The sequence below is a fragment of the Odocoileus virginianus genome, chromosome 14 (assembly GCF_023699985.2).
Source record: "Odocoileus virginianus isolate 20LAN1187 ecotype Illinois chromosome 14, Ovbor_1.2, whole genome shotgun sequence".
Classification (NCBI taxonomy): domain Eukaryota; kingdom Metazoa; phylum Chordata; class Mammalia; order Artiodactyla; family Cervidae; genus Odocoileus; species Odocoileus virginianus.
In genome coordinates this window covers 3,935,358-3,951,159 of record NC_069687.1, presented here as the reverse complement: position 1 = coordinate 3,951,159, position 15,802 = coordinate 3,935,358, and the positions used below count along the sequence as shown (strand labels likewise).

Here is a 15,802-nt window from a genome sequence, read left to right as displayed (position 1 = left end):
GATGGGGGCTACTCCCTGTGCATCCTGGTGGCTTCCCTCGCTGCAGCTCCACGGCTCTAGAGCACAGGCTCAGCAGCTGTGGTACCCGGGCTTAGCTGCCCTGTGGCGTGTGGAATCTTTCAGGATCGGGCAGGGATTGAACCCGTGTCCCCTGCATTGGCAGGCGGTTTCTTAAGCACTGGACGACCAGTGAAGTCCTGGCCCCTCTTTGCGTACGCATGTTGTGGGTGGGTGTCCGCACTCCTTTCATTGCAAAGATACTTAGAGTCTCAGGCTGACTCTGCCCCACAGATTCATAACGGTGGTCTGGGATGTGAACTCCAGTTTCCAGTTCTGCAGAATGGCTAGCATTCCTCAAAATTCCTCGAAAGGCTCCAGTCATTGTGAAGGACCAACTATGCTGGTAGAGACAGATAACCTTGTTTCTAGGCACGGCGTGGGACCCCCTAGCCGGCATCTGGGCCTGATGAGCCCCCATCCAGGCTGTGGTGAAGATGGAGTTCCATCTGCAATGGATTTTGCAGATGCCTGAAGATAAATCAATCCGAGTCCATTAGGAGAAAAAGAAAGGCAAGGGTGATCCGCTGGCCCTGTGGGGCTGTGGGGGAGCCCCAGGCTGTGTGGACGTTGAGTCATGCTGAGATGAGTAATGCTAAGAGGAAACAAATGTATGGCGGGTTCCGTGAGCAGCGGGGAGGCCAGGCCTGCCCCTGGGACAGAAGGGGCTGGGAGGTCTGGGAAAAGCGCGCGGATGTTTAGCATCAGCTTTCCTGGGATTCCCTCAACACTAATTACAACCGCCTTGCTATGCAGCATCACAATAAATTTTCCTAAGTGGACTGATTATTTGCCCTTGAGGTCCTGCCCACATCTCTCACCTCCCACGCCAAGAATTTGGTTCTCTGGAGACGTGTGCGTTTTTGTTCTGGCCTTAAGTCCTTCTAGGAGTGAGGAAAGTCCCAGGATGGAGCTGCCAAAGTTAATCCGCTTGACCACTAATTGTCTCATTACAAAGAAAGAGGCACTGTGAAAGCTGTTTCATGAATTTGGACTGTTTAGACATTCCGCTTGAACATTTGGGGATTAATCATGAAACACAGCAATTAACACTAAAAGAGGCCCTGCCCTAGGAATGGTTTAGTATCTTTGAGAAGGAAATAAACCGATGTGATAGTGGTTTTGCCCTTGAGTTCTCAACTCAACTCTGGGAAGCGGCTTAAAGAAATCTCCCAGGAAAAGTGAAGGGGGAATTTGGACCGCTTACTTTCAGGTCTTGGGCTTGCCAAATTAAGGAGGGAACATGGGTGCACAGCCACCTCTGGGTGGGGAGAGAGCTTCTCTGGTTACTGAGCGCTAAGCCAGGGGGAGCCAAGGCTCTCAGGAACCTGGAGGTGGGGGGAGAGCAGCTACCGGGGGACCGCTGGCTGACTGATGCTGCCCAGGGAATCCTGATGGAGACAGGCTGCAGAAGACAGTTCCAGGCTGGCCCTGGATCCCCCAGTCACTGGCGTTCTCTGCCTGATGAACCTGGTTCTTTCTTGACTTCTTACACAAGGGTGATGATTATTAGGCTCATAAATAGATTTCTCCAGGAGGAGAGAACTAAAACTTCCTCTCACGAAGTCTAGTGTCTTGGTGACCCTCCGGCCTGGGCTGAGCTATTATGAACAGGGCTGTACACACTTCTGTGTGCGCACGCATCCCGTTCTCTCCTAAGAGACAGAATGTACGCCTCCATACACGTTAGAAGCGGAGCTGCCGGCTTACACGGCGGTTCTGTGTTCAACATTTTCCAGGAGCCGCCAAAGGAGTTTATCTCATCAGCAAGAGCCGAGGGTTCTAATTTATGGTTGGAAGGCATCACTGGCTCCATGGACACGACTGTGAGCAAACGCTGGGAAATAGTGGAGGACAGGGAAGCCTGGTGTGCTGCAGCCCATGGGGTCACAAAGAGTCAGACACGACTGAGCGACTGGACGATTTCTCCACATCCTCACCAGCGCTGGTCATTTTGTGAGTCATTCTTTCTTCTTTCCTTTCTCTCAGAGCCATCCGAGTGAGTGTGATGGCCTCTCTCATTGCGGCTTCACTTCTCCTCTCCCTAAAGACTGCGGTCCCACTGACAGAGCAGTATGTCCAAGCACACACACGTTATTTCCTCTCTCCTGGGTGAGTGCCCAACCCCTGCCCCCACCAAACAAATTTGCAAGAAAACTGGAAACTATTTGGAAGATAGTCTTTGTTCTTCCACTCCGTACATATGTGTCCACTGATGGCGTTTCTGGTCCTTTTGGTTTTGGCAAAAAAGGGCCTCTACTGAGGAAGGGCTCTGTCTTCATGAAAAATGCCTTCCTCATGAGAAGCACCTTCCTCGGTAAGAGGGTGCATGTCTGGATCAGTGCGTATCTTGCATTCATGCTCAGCCATGTCTGACTCTTCATGACTGTAACCTGAGAGGCTTCTCTGTCCACGGGATTTCCCAGGCAAGAACACTGGAGTGGGTTGCCATTTCCTACTCCAGAAAGAAGACTGGGACTAACATAAAAACAATGACCACTGTCACAGGAACGCCCTCCTGTTGTGGAGAGAAGGGCCACAGGAGGAGGGATGCTGAGATGATCCTTTGTGGTCACTGACTGTAGTTTCATCTCTTAAAGCTGAAGAACATCTCTCTCGTTACACGCTGTACGCTCAGACAAGATGATAATGGAAGAATGCGTTTGCTTTCAAACTGTTCCTGCAGGCTGCTCCTTCCTGATGAACTTCCGGCAATGAACAGTTGTACCAGAACCTTAATGCCTACCTGACTGTGAATCTCTAAAGATATCACACTTTTTTCCCTTCCTGTTGTCTTTTTCTCGTTTAAATCTGCCAACAGTTGATTCGAGGCTAGGTGAATAAACAGCACTCATTTTAGATTATTTTGTTCATAGTTTTTGAGATTAGGGGAAGAGAATAAAAAATAACCGGGTTGGTTTTTTTTGCAAATCTTACAGTGTTCTCCGATGTTCCCACCCAGACATGCACAGGTAAGTATGTGTGTGAGAGAGAAAGAGAGAAAGAAGGAGAGAATGAATGAATCTTTGGTGCCTCTTTTTTTTCTGAGGAGGACCCCAGCCCTGTGGGACCATGGACTCTCCCGTGACCTCATCTAACCTTAATTATCACCCCCCCCCCTCCCCCCCCCCGCCTGTCCCTCCATCTCCAAATACAGCCACACTGGGGGTCAGCATATGAATTTGAGCAGGGACACAATTCAGTCCATAGCCAGCAGGGAGCTGAGGAGGGGGTTTTGGGGTGTCCCAGGGTCTAGGAGCAACCCTGAAGGGTACAGAGGGTGACAGAGTGCAGCGCTCCCCAGGACTACTGCGCTCGTCCAGAAACGAGGGGAGAGACTTAGAGCTGCACAGATTTGGCCCGTTTTCCCTCAGGCACTGGGGCCCCGGGTCACGGTGGGGCGCGGAGGTGCTCCCGGCTGCAGAAGACAGACCTACAGGAGCCTGTCTGCGGGTGCAGGAGGCGTCCCCCTGGGGCAGACGGCTCTGAGACGTTCCGATCCCTGCCGGAAGACATGCTGTGTTGCTTGGAGGTGACCCGCGAGCGAGTGGCAGGCCGTGGTACTGATGGACACTGTGACGGGCGTGCTGGGGGAGGCATGGACACTGGAGGGAGGCGCACTCACCTCCTGGCGGACCCTGGTTTCCCCCGGGAAGCTTGGCACCCTTCCTCGGCTCCTGAGATGACGGTGATGGACTGGCGCACGCGCAAAGCAGCGAAGCACGCTCCCCCAGCCTTTCACGCTCCTCCCAGCAGGCGGATCGCCCCTCCCAGCCGCAGGGTACACGGACATTCGAGCTCTTTGGATCTGCACGCCCGCCGCAGACCCCCACTTGGGATGTCAGCTGCCGGGGTCAGCTGTCCAACTCGAAGTCAGAAGAGACCTCAGCCACTGAGCCTCAGGGCCGGGTGTGACCCAGGTGGGAGCCTTGGGCGGCCGTGCTCAATCCTGTGACCACAGAGGCAGCCCGGCAGGCGGCTGTCAGGGTGAGCCCAGCAGGCAGGCGGGCCCGGGGAAATTCCTGCTGGAGACCCTGGCAGGAGGTGCCTCGGCATGGTTTTTGGTGTCCTCTTTGCCAGGTGGGCAGGCGGCCCTGTACACGCTGATCTGTAGAGGTGGGTTCTGCTCGGCCACTTCTGGAGTCAGAGAGTGCAGAGTGTAGGTGTGAGGATTTCCACGCATGCGTGTCGGCTTGATTGCTTCAGTCGTGTCTGACTCTTTGCGACCTCGTGGTCTGTAGCCCACCAAGCTTCTCTGTCCGTGGGATTCTCCAGGCAAGAATACTGGAGTGGGTTGCCAGGTCCTCCTCCAGGGGATCTTCCTGACCCAGGCATCAAACCTCCTGCATTGGCTGGTGGGTTCTTTACCACTAGTGCCACCTGGGAAGCCCCATATATATGGAGATATATGTGTATCTACATGTATAACCTCTTTTACAGATTCTTTTACACACTACAGTTAATTGCAAAATATTGAATATTATAGTTTTCCATGCTATACAGTAGGACTGTGTTGTCTATTTGGTACATAGTAGTTTGTATCTGGCAATCTGACACTCATAATTTATCCCCCCTCCAAAAGTCGGTTTTCTATGTCTGTGACTTTATCTCTTTTGTAAATAAGCTCATCTGTATCATTTTTTTAGATCCCACATATAAGTGATATGATATTTGTCTTTCTCTGACTCTCTTCATTTAGTATGACAATCTTTAGGTTTATCCATGGTGCTGCAAATAGCATTATTTCACTTTTTATGGCTGAATAATGGTCCAGTGTATCTGTCTGTGTGTTGTGGTTCAGTAGATAATCATGTCTGACTCTTTGTGACCCCATGAATCGTAGCACACCAGGCCTCCCTGTCCATCACCAGATCCTGGAGCTTGCTCAAACTCAGGTCCATTGAGTCAGTGATGCCATCCAACCATCTCATCCTCTGTTGATCCCTTCTCCTCCTGCCCTCAATCTTTCCCACCATCAGGGTCTTGTCCAAATGAGACCACGTCTTCTTTATCCATTCATATGTCAATGGACATCTAGGTTACTTCCATGCCTTGAGTATTATAAATAATGCTGCTATCAGCATTGGGGTGCATGTATAGATGTGATTAACATTTAAACCAGTGGACTTTGAGTAAAGCCCATCACCCCCCATAATGGGGTGGGCCTCACCTAATCAGTTGAAGGGCCCCAGAGTAACAACCAACGTTTCCCTGAGAAGCAGGAATTTGGTCTCCAGACTATACTGTAGAGACCTTGCCTGAGTTTCCAGCCTGCTGCCCTGCAGAACTGAGGCTCAAGGCTGCAGCCTCAACTCTTGCCTGAACTCCTGGAGTGCTCCCTGCCCTACAGGTGTGTGAAACGCCCGCAGTTGTGTGAGTCAGTCCCTTAAAGCAACCCCTCCACAGCCTACTGTGCCTGTGTCTCTAAAGAACGCTGACTAATAAAGCAGGCTGAGGTGAAAGCCGCTCAGTTGTGTCCAACTGGTTGCAGCCCTGTGGACTGTGGCCTTCCGGTCTGTCCCTGGAATTCTCCAGGCAAGAATACTGGAGTGGGCTGCCATTCCATTCTCTGGGGGGTCTTCCTGACCCAGGGATCGAACCTGGGTCTCCCGCATAGCAGGCAGATTCTTGACTGTCTGAGCCACCGGACTTCTCCGGTGAAGCAGGGAGCGCCTTTAATTGATTGTGGCGTCTCTAGGGAGGCTGCCCCTGCCCTTGCTGGTTGCCGGCGCAGCTGGAGAAAACCTGGTCCCTGGGCAGGGAGCCCCTGTGGCCCTGCCCCCTGGCGCTGACCGCCACCATCCCCAGTCACCAGCCGTCCTCCCTGCAGCCGCCTCACTCGGGGCACTGTCTCCTCAGACTGGGGCTAGAACTTTCTACCAGGTTCTCAGCCCCATTTCTGCCTCTCTGAGGCCAGGTTCCCGGTTCTGTGCCTGTCCTCTGCATTTCTGAGTAAACCTCACAAAGAATCACAGCTGTTCAGAAGCACGCTGCACAATATAAAATTTATTATAAAACTTCAGCAAATATAAATATCCAGGCGCCATTTGGAATGGAGACCACACGGCAGAAAAGGGTTGAAATCCGGGGTGGGGGGGAGGTTGGAGGTTCCCCTGCTGTGTAGCTTGTCACCTGGAAATCCTTGGCCTCCCTTCCGAATGGATGTTACGAAAACAACCAAAATTTACAGGAAAAAAAAAATGGAAATCCTGCAGCACATAAAAGCAAACCCAAGCGGGTCAACCGCGGCCCACAGCGCTTGGTGTAAACCCCGTGGAGTCTGATTCGGGCCCAGCCTGTCCTTCTGCCACTTGGAAGAGAAAAGCATTCAGAAACGCGTTTAAATAGGAACACTCACTTGTAAATAACTGAGAAAGAGAAAAAAGGCAACACATGAGAATTCTCTCCTCCTTTCAACAGGTCTGAAAGGGACAGAAGCACCATGGTGGGGATTTCCTTTCCCATTTCCAGAGGCCAGGCGCCCCATCAGGATGGAGACCAGCTCACCCGGCCGGGGCCTCTGGGGTCCCTGTGCAGAGAAACCGCCGCTGGGGCGGGACATGGGCCTGGGGACGCAGCCCGGAGGGGCTGACCCTGCCTCTGGAAGCGGTGGTCTCCACGTGGCAGCTGGGCTGGTCCTCTTTCTCATTCCGGGACGGCCTGCTTTGCCAGAGCTCGGCGGTTCAGGGAGAGCAGGTTGGGGAGCTCTGCCCTGACTCCACGCCTCCTCCCCGCCAAGCGTGTGCCTGTGTGCCCAGGGGTGAACACACACACACGTGCGCGCACACACAAAAGCACACACGCAGTCAGGTCCAGGAGCTCCTCATGGGTTTTTCTTCTCCCGGCTTCCATCTTCCTGGGACGCCTGCCGGTGGAGAGACCACACGGCCAGCTGGTGCTGGAGACGGGCCCCCACGCCTGCCGGCTCACAGGTTGGATGTGGAGCAGGTCTTGCAGCACTGCTGGCCGTAGAAACGGTGGCTGCACACGCCATGCTGGGGCACCAGGGCGCACCAGTGGAAGCGGTCCCCGCAGGAGGCGTCTGAAAGCCAGCAGCCCCGCGTCAGTCACCAGCCGCCACCCGCGGGAACCCCGGGAAATCAAGGCAAGCCTGCCGTCGCCCTGCAGCTGCTCTGCAGGGAGGACAGCACTGCAGGTCACACGGACCACGCGGGTCGTGCTGTTTTCACAAGATCTTTCTTGGCAGGTGCCTGCAAAGCTGGCATTTTCTGCTTTTCGTGCTAAACACCCCCATGGAACCACTCAGCCGCCAGAGACAACGGGTCTTCTGTGGACTGGGCTCCGGTTGTCGGGTCCCTGATTGAGGCAGACCACTCACTCTCCTCCAGCCCCACTTCCTCCTCCAGAAACCTCGACAGACAGACAGACAGGGCGCGGTGCTGCAAATCCCCAAGGCACTCGCGTTTACTGAGCAGCCAAGGGGCAGCCGGAGGAGAAGGGGACGACTGAGGATGAGACAGCTGGATGGCATCACCAGCTCGATGGACAGGAGTTCGAGTAAACTCCGGGAGTTGGTGATGGACAGGGAGGCCTGGCGGGCTGCGGTCCATTGACAGCAGCCCAGAAACACAAGAGGCGACGGTGCTTGCTGAAAGCCAAGTGGCTCTCACAGCCGCCTGTGTCCTTTCTGGGGACGAAGGCGTGAGCAGTGAGCGGTCTGCTCCATGGGCCTCTTCGTGGGGAAAACTGGTGGAGGTGGAGAGAGAACAGGTGGAGCGGACACAAGACCCTCTAACCCGCGGAGACCCCCAGTTGCTCAGCCCTCTTAGCAACCACTCCAGAAACCCAACAGCCCCACCCAAATGGCCAAGGTCAAACCTCGGGGCGGGGGGCAGGGGTGCTCCGACACTCACCTTTCTTCTCTGCGATGGGGCAGAACTGGGTGTTGCAGGCCTGGGAGACGGCGGGCTTCTGCAGCATGGAGCAGCCCACGGCAGGCCGGCCCCCTGCCAGGCACTGCACGGACCGCGTCTGCACGCCGCCCCCGCAGCGGGCCGTGCACTGCGGGAGACACGAGCCGCCGTCACGCTGGGCCACCCGGCTGTCCAGCCACCCCCTCCTACAGGCAGTGCCCTCCTCCCAGGCTCCTCAAGGCTCTCTCTCTCTCTTGACCGGGGTGGGGGGCTAAACACAAGCTGCATATTTCCCAGGTATGGACACTGGGAAGACGGGCCCAGGAGTCTGAATGTTCTTGAGTCATCGAGGGCTCGATGGACACACAAAAAGCGGCACATATCTGGGGATACAGGCTGCGGGTCCGTCACGAGACGCCCTCGCAAGCCAGCCTTTCTGGTGCTCCTGACTCGGAAAAGCTTGACAAGCCAGTCCCCCCCACAGAGGCGCGATGACACTCACCTCTCCCGACCCCAAGTTTTGCAGGGACTCCAGATGCCTGGCTGTGGCCGCCCCCTCCCCGGAGCACCACGTCCCTACGCTGGAGCCCCGCACTCTGAGGCTCAGAGGGCAGCGGAGCCAGGGAGAGGCAGCTCGGTCAGGCTGGTCCTCACTGGCCAGCCGGGCACATACCCCAGAGACCACGGCAGTGGGTCCCCTGGAGACCCACTGCTGGCAAGAAACCGGGAGAGACGTGAGCGATCGGAGACAGAAGGGCCCCGAACCTGCAGCCATGAATCTGCCCAGAAAGAAAGCGGCTCACAGTCTAGACCGAGTTCTGTCTAGCTCATGGCATTGCTCACACAAGGCTGCGTGTTCAAGAAAGCTGTTAAGTGGGAGAGGAGCCCCTGCAGAAAGATGGGGGCAGAGAACAATCTGGAGATCCTGGTGTGCTGTGGGCTGCGTTAAACAGTCGTGTTAACACATGAGGATAAAGCTCTGCTGATTTGGAGACACACACACATAACTCAGACTGCTGCCAAGATGTGTGGACAAGACCAATGCCGGGATCCCCCTGGAGCAGCGGCCCTGGGCTGGTCTGCCACGGCCGAAACCACCCACGGCCAGACTCTGAGGACCCGCTGCAGACAGGGCCCCGGGAGGTGGCTTTTAGACCCCTCGGGAGAGAGACACAGTGCTGGGGTCAGTAGAACATCTTGGTCTGCCCCTCGACAGAGGAGTCCCCAGAGCTCATAAGCTGAAGGAATCGTTCTTTCTTCTTTTTTCCCTCTTTTGGGAAAGGATGTCTGGGCCGCTGGGGAGAGAAAACCCAGGGCTTTTGGCTGATGAGCATGTGGGTTTGGAACCCACTATGCGAGGCTGAGCCCTGCTCTTCAAAGCCAACATTGGTGAACGCCGTCAGGGCTCCGTTTCAGGGCAGGACACCGGCAGCCAGAAGGAGACAGAGCCGCGGGCAGACTCGTGACCCGTCGTCAGGCCCGCCCCGGGTTGAGAGAGCTGTCTTCTGCGGACTGTGTCACCTCTGAGCTTTCCAGCAGAACCGCGCTCCAGGCCTCGGGGGCCTCTGACTCGGGTCCCAGGCACTCCCTCAGGCCCCGTCCCGGGCTGGGAACTCACTCGGGGAGACGAGGTTGAACCTCTCTGCCTTTGAGTTGAATTTCTTTCATCACCAGCGGCAGGGGCAGATTGCCACTCGCCTTTTTTTTTTTTTTCCCATGTTAAAACATGAGTTTTAATTGCAAAAACTGTTTTCTGTAAATATAATTATATCAAACTCTGTGCCCACAGCTCGGGTTCAGGTATAAACAGACACGACACACGCAGGCGTTACTCATACCACAGAACAAAATCAGCTCAAGAATCAACTCTTGCTAAAGATACGTCCCATCAGGGTCCTGCTGTGTGGCAGAGGAACTATATTGAATATCCTGTGGTGAACCACGCCTGCATGCTTAGTCACTCAGTTGTGTCTGATTCTTTGTGACCCCGTGGACTGTAGCCCGCCAGGCTCTGTCCATGGGATGCTCCAGGCAAGGATACTGGAGTGGGTTGCCATTCCCTTCTCCAGGGGATCTTCCTGACCCGGGGATGGAACCCAGGTCCTCTGCATTGTAGGCGGATTCTTTACCATCTGAGCCACCAGGGAAGCCCCTGATAAACCATAATGGAAAATAAAATAAAAAAGGATATATATATATATATATATATATGCATGCAACCTAGTCACTATTTTGTACGGCAGAGATTGGCGTGACATTGTAAATCAGTTGGTTTACTTCGATTAAAAAAAATTACAAACAAAGAAACCAAGAGGTCTGACCAGCATTTTGTGTCCCTTGGCGCCGAGCGGCTTTCTGTTATCGGTTCTTTGATGCACAGATGGGGATCACTGTCCTCCCCTTCTCGGGCCCAAGTCCAGGCTCCAGACGCTGAACGGTGAACACAAGCCCTCACCTTCCTCGGGGCACTTTCCGAAGTCGCCCCTCCAAGCGCGGTTTCTGGTCCGGCGGCCGCAGCGGCGGCTGGTAGCCCGTCGGCACCCCTGCCTTCCCCAGGCCCTGGCTCGGCGTCCACACGGAACCCACAGTTACACACGCAGCGTGGAGCGGGACTCTGCCGGCCACTGGCATCTCTCAGTCCATGGACCTGCCCCGGCCACCCCGCCCTGATCACCTCTCATCTTTCAGCGTTTCATTGTCCCTGTTCCGGCCTCAGAGAAAGCGTGGGTGCCCCTGTACGCTGTGGGGGGGCAGGAACTTCTGTGCCTGTCTGCCGAGGGGCGAGGGGGGTCCCTCCAGCCCCCGGGGTGGGTGGTTGCAGAGCAGAGACCTCCTCTCTGGAGAGCATGTGACCCACTGGATGTGAATCCCCGGGGACCCGAGTGAGTGAAGTCAGGGCTGCTGGGTGAGGCCTCACCAAGCAGGGCCACTAAGGCCGACAGAAACCATCCTCATCCGATTAGAGACCCGTCCATTTTCCCGCAGCTGCAGGAATAACCTGTCCAGGGACAGAGCCCATCCAGGCGCAGGACACCTTTCCGCCCCAAGATTTCCCATGGCCGGAGGGCGCAGAGCCTCGGGCCCAAGAGCTCACAGCAAACGCAGCCTTAGCCTCATTCCTGCCTGACGTCATGGAACATAGCAGATGAGTGACCCTGGGTAAGATCTTCAAGCAACTTACAATGAAAATGATTTATTAGACAGGCTGGATGTTTTAGGTTGGTGCAAACCATGCCAGAAGTATTTTTAGATTCTAGGTTTGGGTTTAAACTAAACAATGGCAAACCTTGCTTTTCTTTTTCTCAATTTGCCTGAGGTCTCCCAGTTGAGCAGAGTGGGGTAAACGCTGGCCGGATTCACTCTCAGGAGCTTTGGTCTCCCCTCCCCATGGACAGAGGGATGACGGTCTTGGGGAACCACAAGGCCTTGTCTCTGAGCCACGTTCTCAAGGGACAGAGAGCGCGAAGCACCTGTCCCGGGAACCACTCGACGCAGCCTCTTGGCTCGCCCGTCCCTTCCTCTTGCCGGGAAGCCTGCGCACTCAGAGGACAATTAAAGGGAAAATTGTGTGGCCGGAGATACTTTTGACCTACTTAAAACAGGAAAGGCTTGAAAAGGATACGGTCCAAATGTGCTGTGGTCTAGTATTTTAGATGAAACAATTTCTAATACCATTTGGGGAGGAGTTCATGTATTTCTAAATGAAAAAGCGACCTCAGATTTGAAGATGTGTGTGCTAAGTCACTTCAGCTGTGTTCGACTCCACGGACCTCAGCCTGCCAGGCTCCTCTGTCCGTGGGGGTTCTCCAGGAGAGAATACTGGAGTGGGAGGATCTTCCCCACCCAGGGACTGAACCCGTGTCTCCAATGTCTCCTGCATTGGCAGGTGGGTTCTTTACCGCTCGCACCACCTGGGAAGCCTCAGATTTGAAGGTGAGCAGAACCAAAGGCAAAAACACAACTAGAGAGCAGTGTGCAGAGTGGGTGGCAAGCAAGAACAGCCTTGGGGGGTTAAAGATGCTGCCGCTCTACATGGTCTGGCAACAGGGCGCACAATCCCGACGGCAGTGACACCACCCCCCCAGACAAGCGTGAAGTCCGTGCTGGAGCGGAAAGTTCTCCAGACAAGGACCAGACCTGGCTGCCCTGGGCACACAAGGATTTGCTTTTCACCTGAAATTCCACATTCAGCAAACACTCCCTGAACACTCAGTACACAGTATGTGCCTTGGTAGACACCAGGGACTGTATATATAAAACATGCATGCATGTATGTAAATGTACACACATGTCAATATGGAGAATACACCGTAAAACAGCAGGACACTCGCCACAGAGCGGCCAGTCTGGATGGCTGTTTATTGACTGTATCCGCTTTCAGGCAGCTCACGTCGGCGGGGGCAGCCTTGACCTCTGACGAGGTCGCAGTACGGACATTGCATGATTCTGGGACAGGAGGCGCAATTCTCCACTCTGGAGTCTGCTTTCTATCCTTGCTTCCTTTTCAGCACAGGGCGCCTGGGAAGCTCGAGGATGCGGGACGTGCTTCCCGGGAGGGCAGTCACTACTTGGGCAGGGAAGACAGCCATCTGTAGCTGCTCAGGTCATTCCTATGGCACCAGCCACGGAGCACGCCTTCTGGGAAGTGATTTGGAGAGAGACGAAGACTCTTGAAAGTTCCTTTGAAAGTGATGGGGAACAGACATCTGCTTGTGGTTCCTGGGGTCAGCCTCTGGAATCAGCAAAGATCCCGCTTGCTGGCCCCGAGAGAGCTTCTGTGACGGGGGCATCCTGGGGGCCTGGTGCCCCGTGGATCCCATATACTTGATAGGACTCCACCTCGGAGGTCCTGGAGCCAGTGTTACCTGATACGGTTAAGAGATCTGGCCAAGGTGGGAGCACAGAAGTTCGTGGCCGCCCCTGCTACCGTGTTCACTTGCTTTCTCTGCTTTCTAGATGTGGGCCGTTTCTAAAGTCCCTACTGAGTGTATTACAATATTGCTTCTGCTTTATGTTTTGTTTTTTTGGCCATGAGGCATGTGAGGTCTTCGCTCCAGGGATTGAACCCGCACCTCCTGCATTGGAAGGCCAAGTCCTAACCACTGGGCCGCCAGGGCAGTGGCGGTTTGCTTCTTAAAAACTGACCATCCAGACCCAAGTGCCTCTGAAGACACTGGGCGCTGAGCTGCTCTTGTGCTGCCCTCGCCCACACAGACGGCAACAGGACAGGCAGAGAGGGCTGCGAAGAGCCCAAAGCCGGAAGCAGGGCTGGGAGGAGGCTGGGAGGAGGCTGGGTCAACAGTAGTGAGCGAAGAATTCTTCCCTTACAGCCGCAGGGGGCGCCGGAGGAGGAGGGAGCCGGGGACACGGAGACCTCGGAACAGATCCCGCAGCCCCTCTCGGCCTGGGCTGGCCGAGCCCGGGGACCAGGCAGGTCACAGCCATTCTGGGGGCTCAACCCCCATCCTCATTTGCTTGGCTTTGCGGTTGACCCCGAACAGACTTACAATCATCTGTTTCTTCCAGATCTCGTATTTCTTCCTCACCCATACTCACCTCTGGGGAGTTCAGCCCAGCTTTTACCCAAACCATTAAATCTTCTCACCCTCCATAGGGTGAAGGTTCAGAACAACCACGCTGTGCTGTGCGCTCAGCCATGTCCGACTCTCGCGACCCCGTGGACTGTAGCCCACCAGGCTCCTCTGTCCATGGGATTCTCCAGGCAAGAACACTGGAGTGTTCTTCCTGGATCCCCCCTTCTCCAGGGGGATCTTCCCAGTCCAGAGATCGAACCTACAGATCCTCCATCTCCTGCACTGGCAGGCTAGTTCTTCACCACTAGCGCCACCCGGGAAGCCCTAGAACAATCACAAGCGCCCTAAAAGGTCGAGTAACACGTGGAGATCACCCTCTGGAGGCCCCCTCATAACCCCAACCCCCAGAAGCCCAATACCACACGGGCTCTGGAGGGAAGGGCCTGAAGCTGGCTCCGTGGGCCTGGGGGCTACACTCCGGCAGAAACCTTCCCCCCAAGGTAGCCAGCAACACCGAGGAGGGGCTCCGCCTGCCCCTCTTCATCCCTACCTGAGACCAGGGCGAGGCAAACCAGCCGGCCCGCGGGGGTCCTGCAGCGGCGAACGCGGGCCGCTTGGGGCAGGGAAACGAGGCGCAGGCACGCTGCAGCTCCAGCTGGGGCTGCGGCAGGTGCAGGCACTTCTTGGAGGCCAGCTCGCGGTACTTCCCAGACACGTACTTCTCAGCACACTTTAAGAACCTTTTCTGGGTTCCTCTTTCACAGGTAACAGAGCACTGGAAAGAAGACAACCAAGGACGTGCGTGAAAGGCATGTCTCCCCGCGTGGTGGCCGTCTCTCTGGCACGATCGTTGAGTGGAGATGCCTCCTAATTACATCAGACTGAACACTGATAGGAAAACAACAATCGCAAAATCGTTGAGTGGAGATGCCTCCTGATTACGTCAGCCTGAACACTGATAGGAAAACAACAGAGTGAGGAAGACGAGAGATCTCTTCAAGAAAACTAGAGATACCAGGGAACATTCATGCAAAGATGGGCTCAATAAAGGACAGAAGTGGTAGGGACCTAACAGAAGCAGAAGATGTTAAGAAGAGGTGGCAAGAATACACAGAACAACTGTACAAAAAAGATCTTCACAACCCACATAATCACGATGGTGTGATCACTCACCTAGAGCCAGACATCCTGGAATGTGAAGTCAAGTGGGCCTTAGGAAGCATCACTATGAACAAAGCTAGTGGAGGTGATGGAATTCCAATTGAGTTATTTCAAATCCTAAAAGATGATGCTGTGAAAGTGCTGCACTCAATATGTCAGCAAATTTGGAAAACTCAGCAGTGGCCACAGGACTGGAAAAGGTCAGTTTTCATTCCAGTCCCTAAGAAAGGCAATGCCAAAGAATGCTCAAACTACTACATGATTGACTCATCTCACACGGTAGCAAAGTAATGCTCAAAATTCTCCAAGCCAGGCTTCAGCAATACGTGAACTGAGAACTTTCAGATGTTTAAGCTGGTTTTAGCAAAGGCAGAGGAACCAGAGATCAAATTGCCAACATTCGCTGGATCATTGAAAAATCAAGAGTTCCAGAAAAACATCTATTTTTGCTTTATTGACTATGCCAAAGCTGTTGACTATGTGGATCACAATAAACTGTGGAAAATTCTGAAAGAGATGGGAATACCAGACCACCTGACCTGCCTCTTGAGAAATCTGTATGCAGGTCAGGAAGCAACAGTTAGAACTGGACATGGAACAACAGACTGGTTCCAAATAGGAAAAGGAGTACCTCAAGGCCGTATATTGTCACCCTGCTTATTTAACTTATATGCAGAGTACATCATGAGAAATGCTGGGCTGGAGGACGCACAAGCTGGAATCAAGATTGCCGGGAGAAATATAAAACACCTCAGATATGCAGATGACACCACCCTTATGGCAGAAAGTGAAGAAGAACTAAAGAGCCTCTTACAGAAAGTGAGAGGAGAGTGAAAAAGTTGGCTTAAAGCTCAACATTCAGAAAACAAAGATCATGGCATCCAGTCCCATCACTTCATGACAAATAGATGGAGAAACAGTGGAAACAGTGACAGACTTAATTTGTTGGGGGCTCCAAAATCACTGCAGATGGTGATTGCAGCCATGAAATAAAAAGACGCTTACTCCTTAGAAGAAAATTTATGACCAACCTAAACAGCATATTAAAAAGCAGAGACATTACTTTGTCAACAAAGGTCCATCTAGTCAAGGCTATGGTTTTTCCAGTAGTCATGTATGGATGTGAGAGTTGGACTATAAAGAAAGCTGAGTGCTAAAGAATTGATGCTTTTGAAC

The 15,802-nt window shown here is 54.0% G+C and overlaps 1 protein-coding gene across 1 annotated transcript in view; it reads right to left on the bottom strand.

Annotated features, from left to right (window-relative positions):
- Window positions 1-6,042: 6,042 nt before the first annotated feature.
- Window positions 6,043-15,802, bottom strand: part of ADAMTS16 (ADAM metallopeptidase with thrombospondin type 1 motif 16) — a 176,828-nt gene continuing 167,068 nt past the window's right edge. The window contains exons 21-23 of the mRNA XM_070476448.1: window positions 14,016-14,240; window positions 7,932-8,079; window positions 6,043-7,099 (exon numbers count right to left, since the gene is read on the bottom strand). Of these exons, the coding sequence (XP_070332549.1) occupies window positions 6,984-7,099; window positions 7,932-8,079; window positions 14,016-14,240 (489 nt within the window). The 3' untranslated portion in view covers window positions 6,043-6,983. The remainder of the gene's footprint in view (window positions 7,100-7,931; window positions 8,080-14,015; window positions 14,241-15,802) is intronic.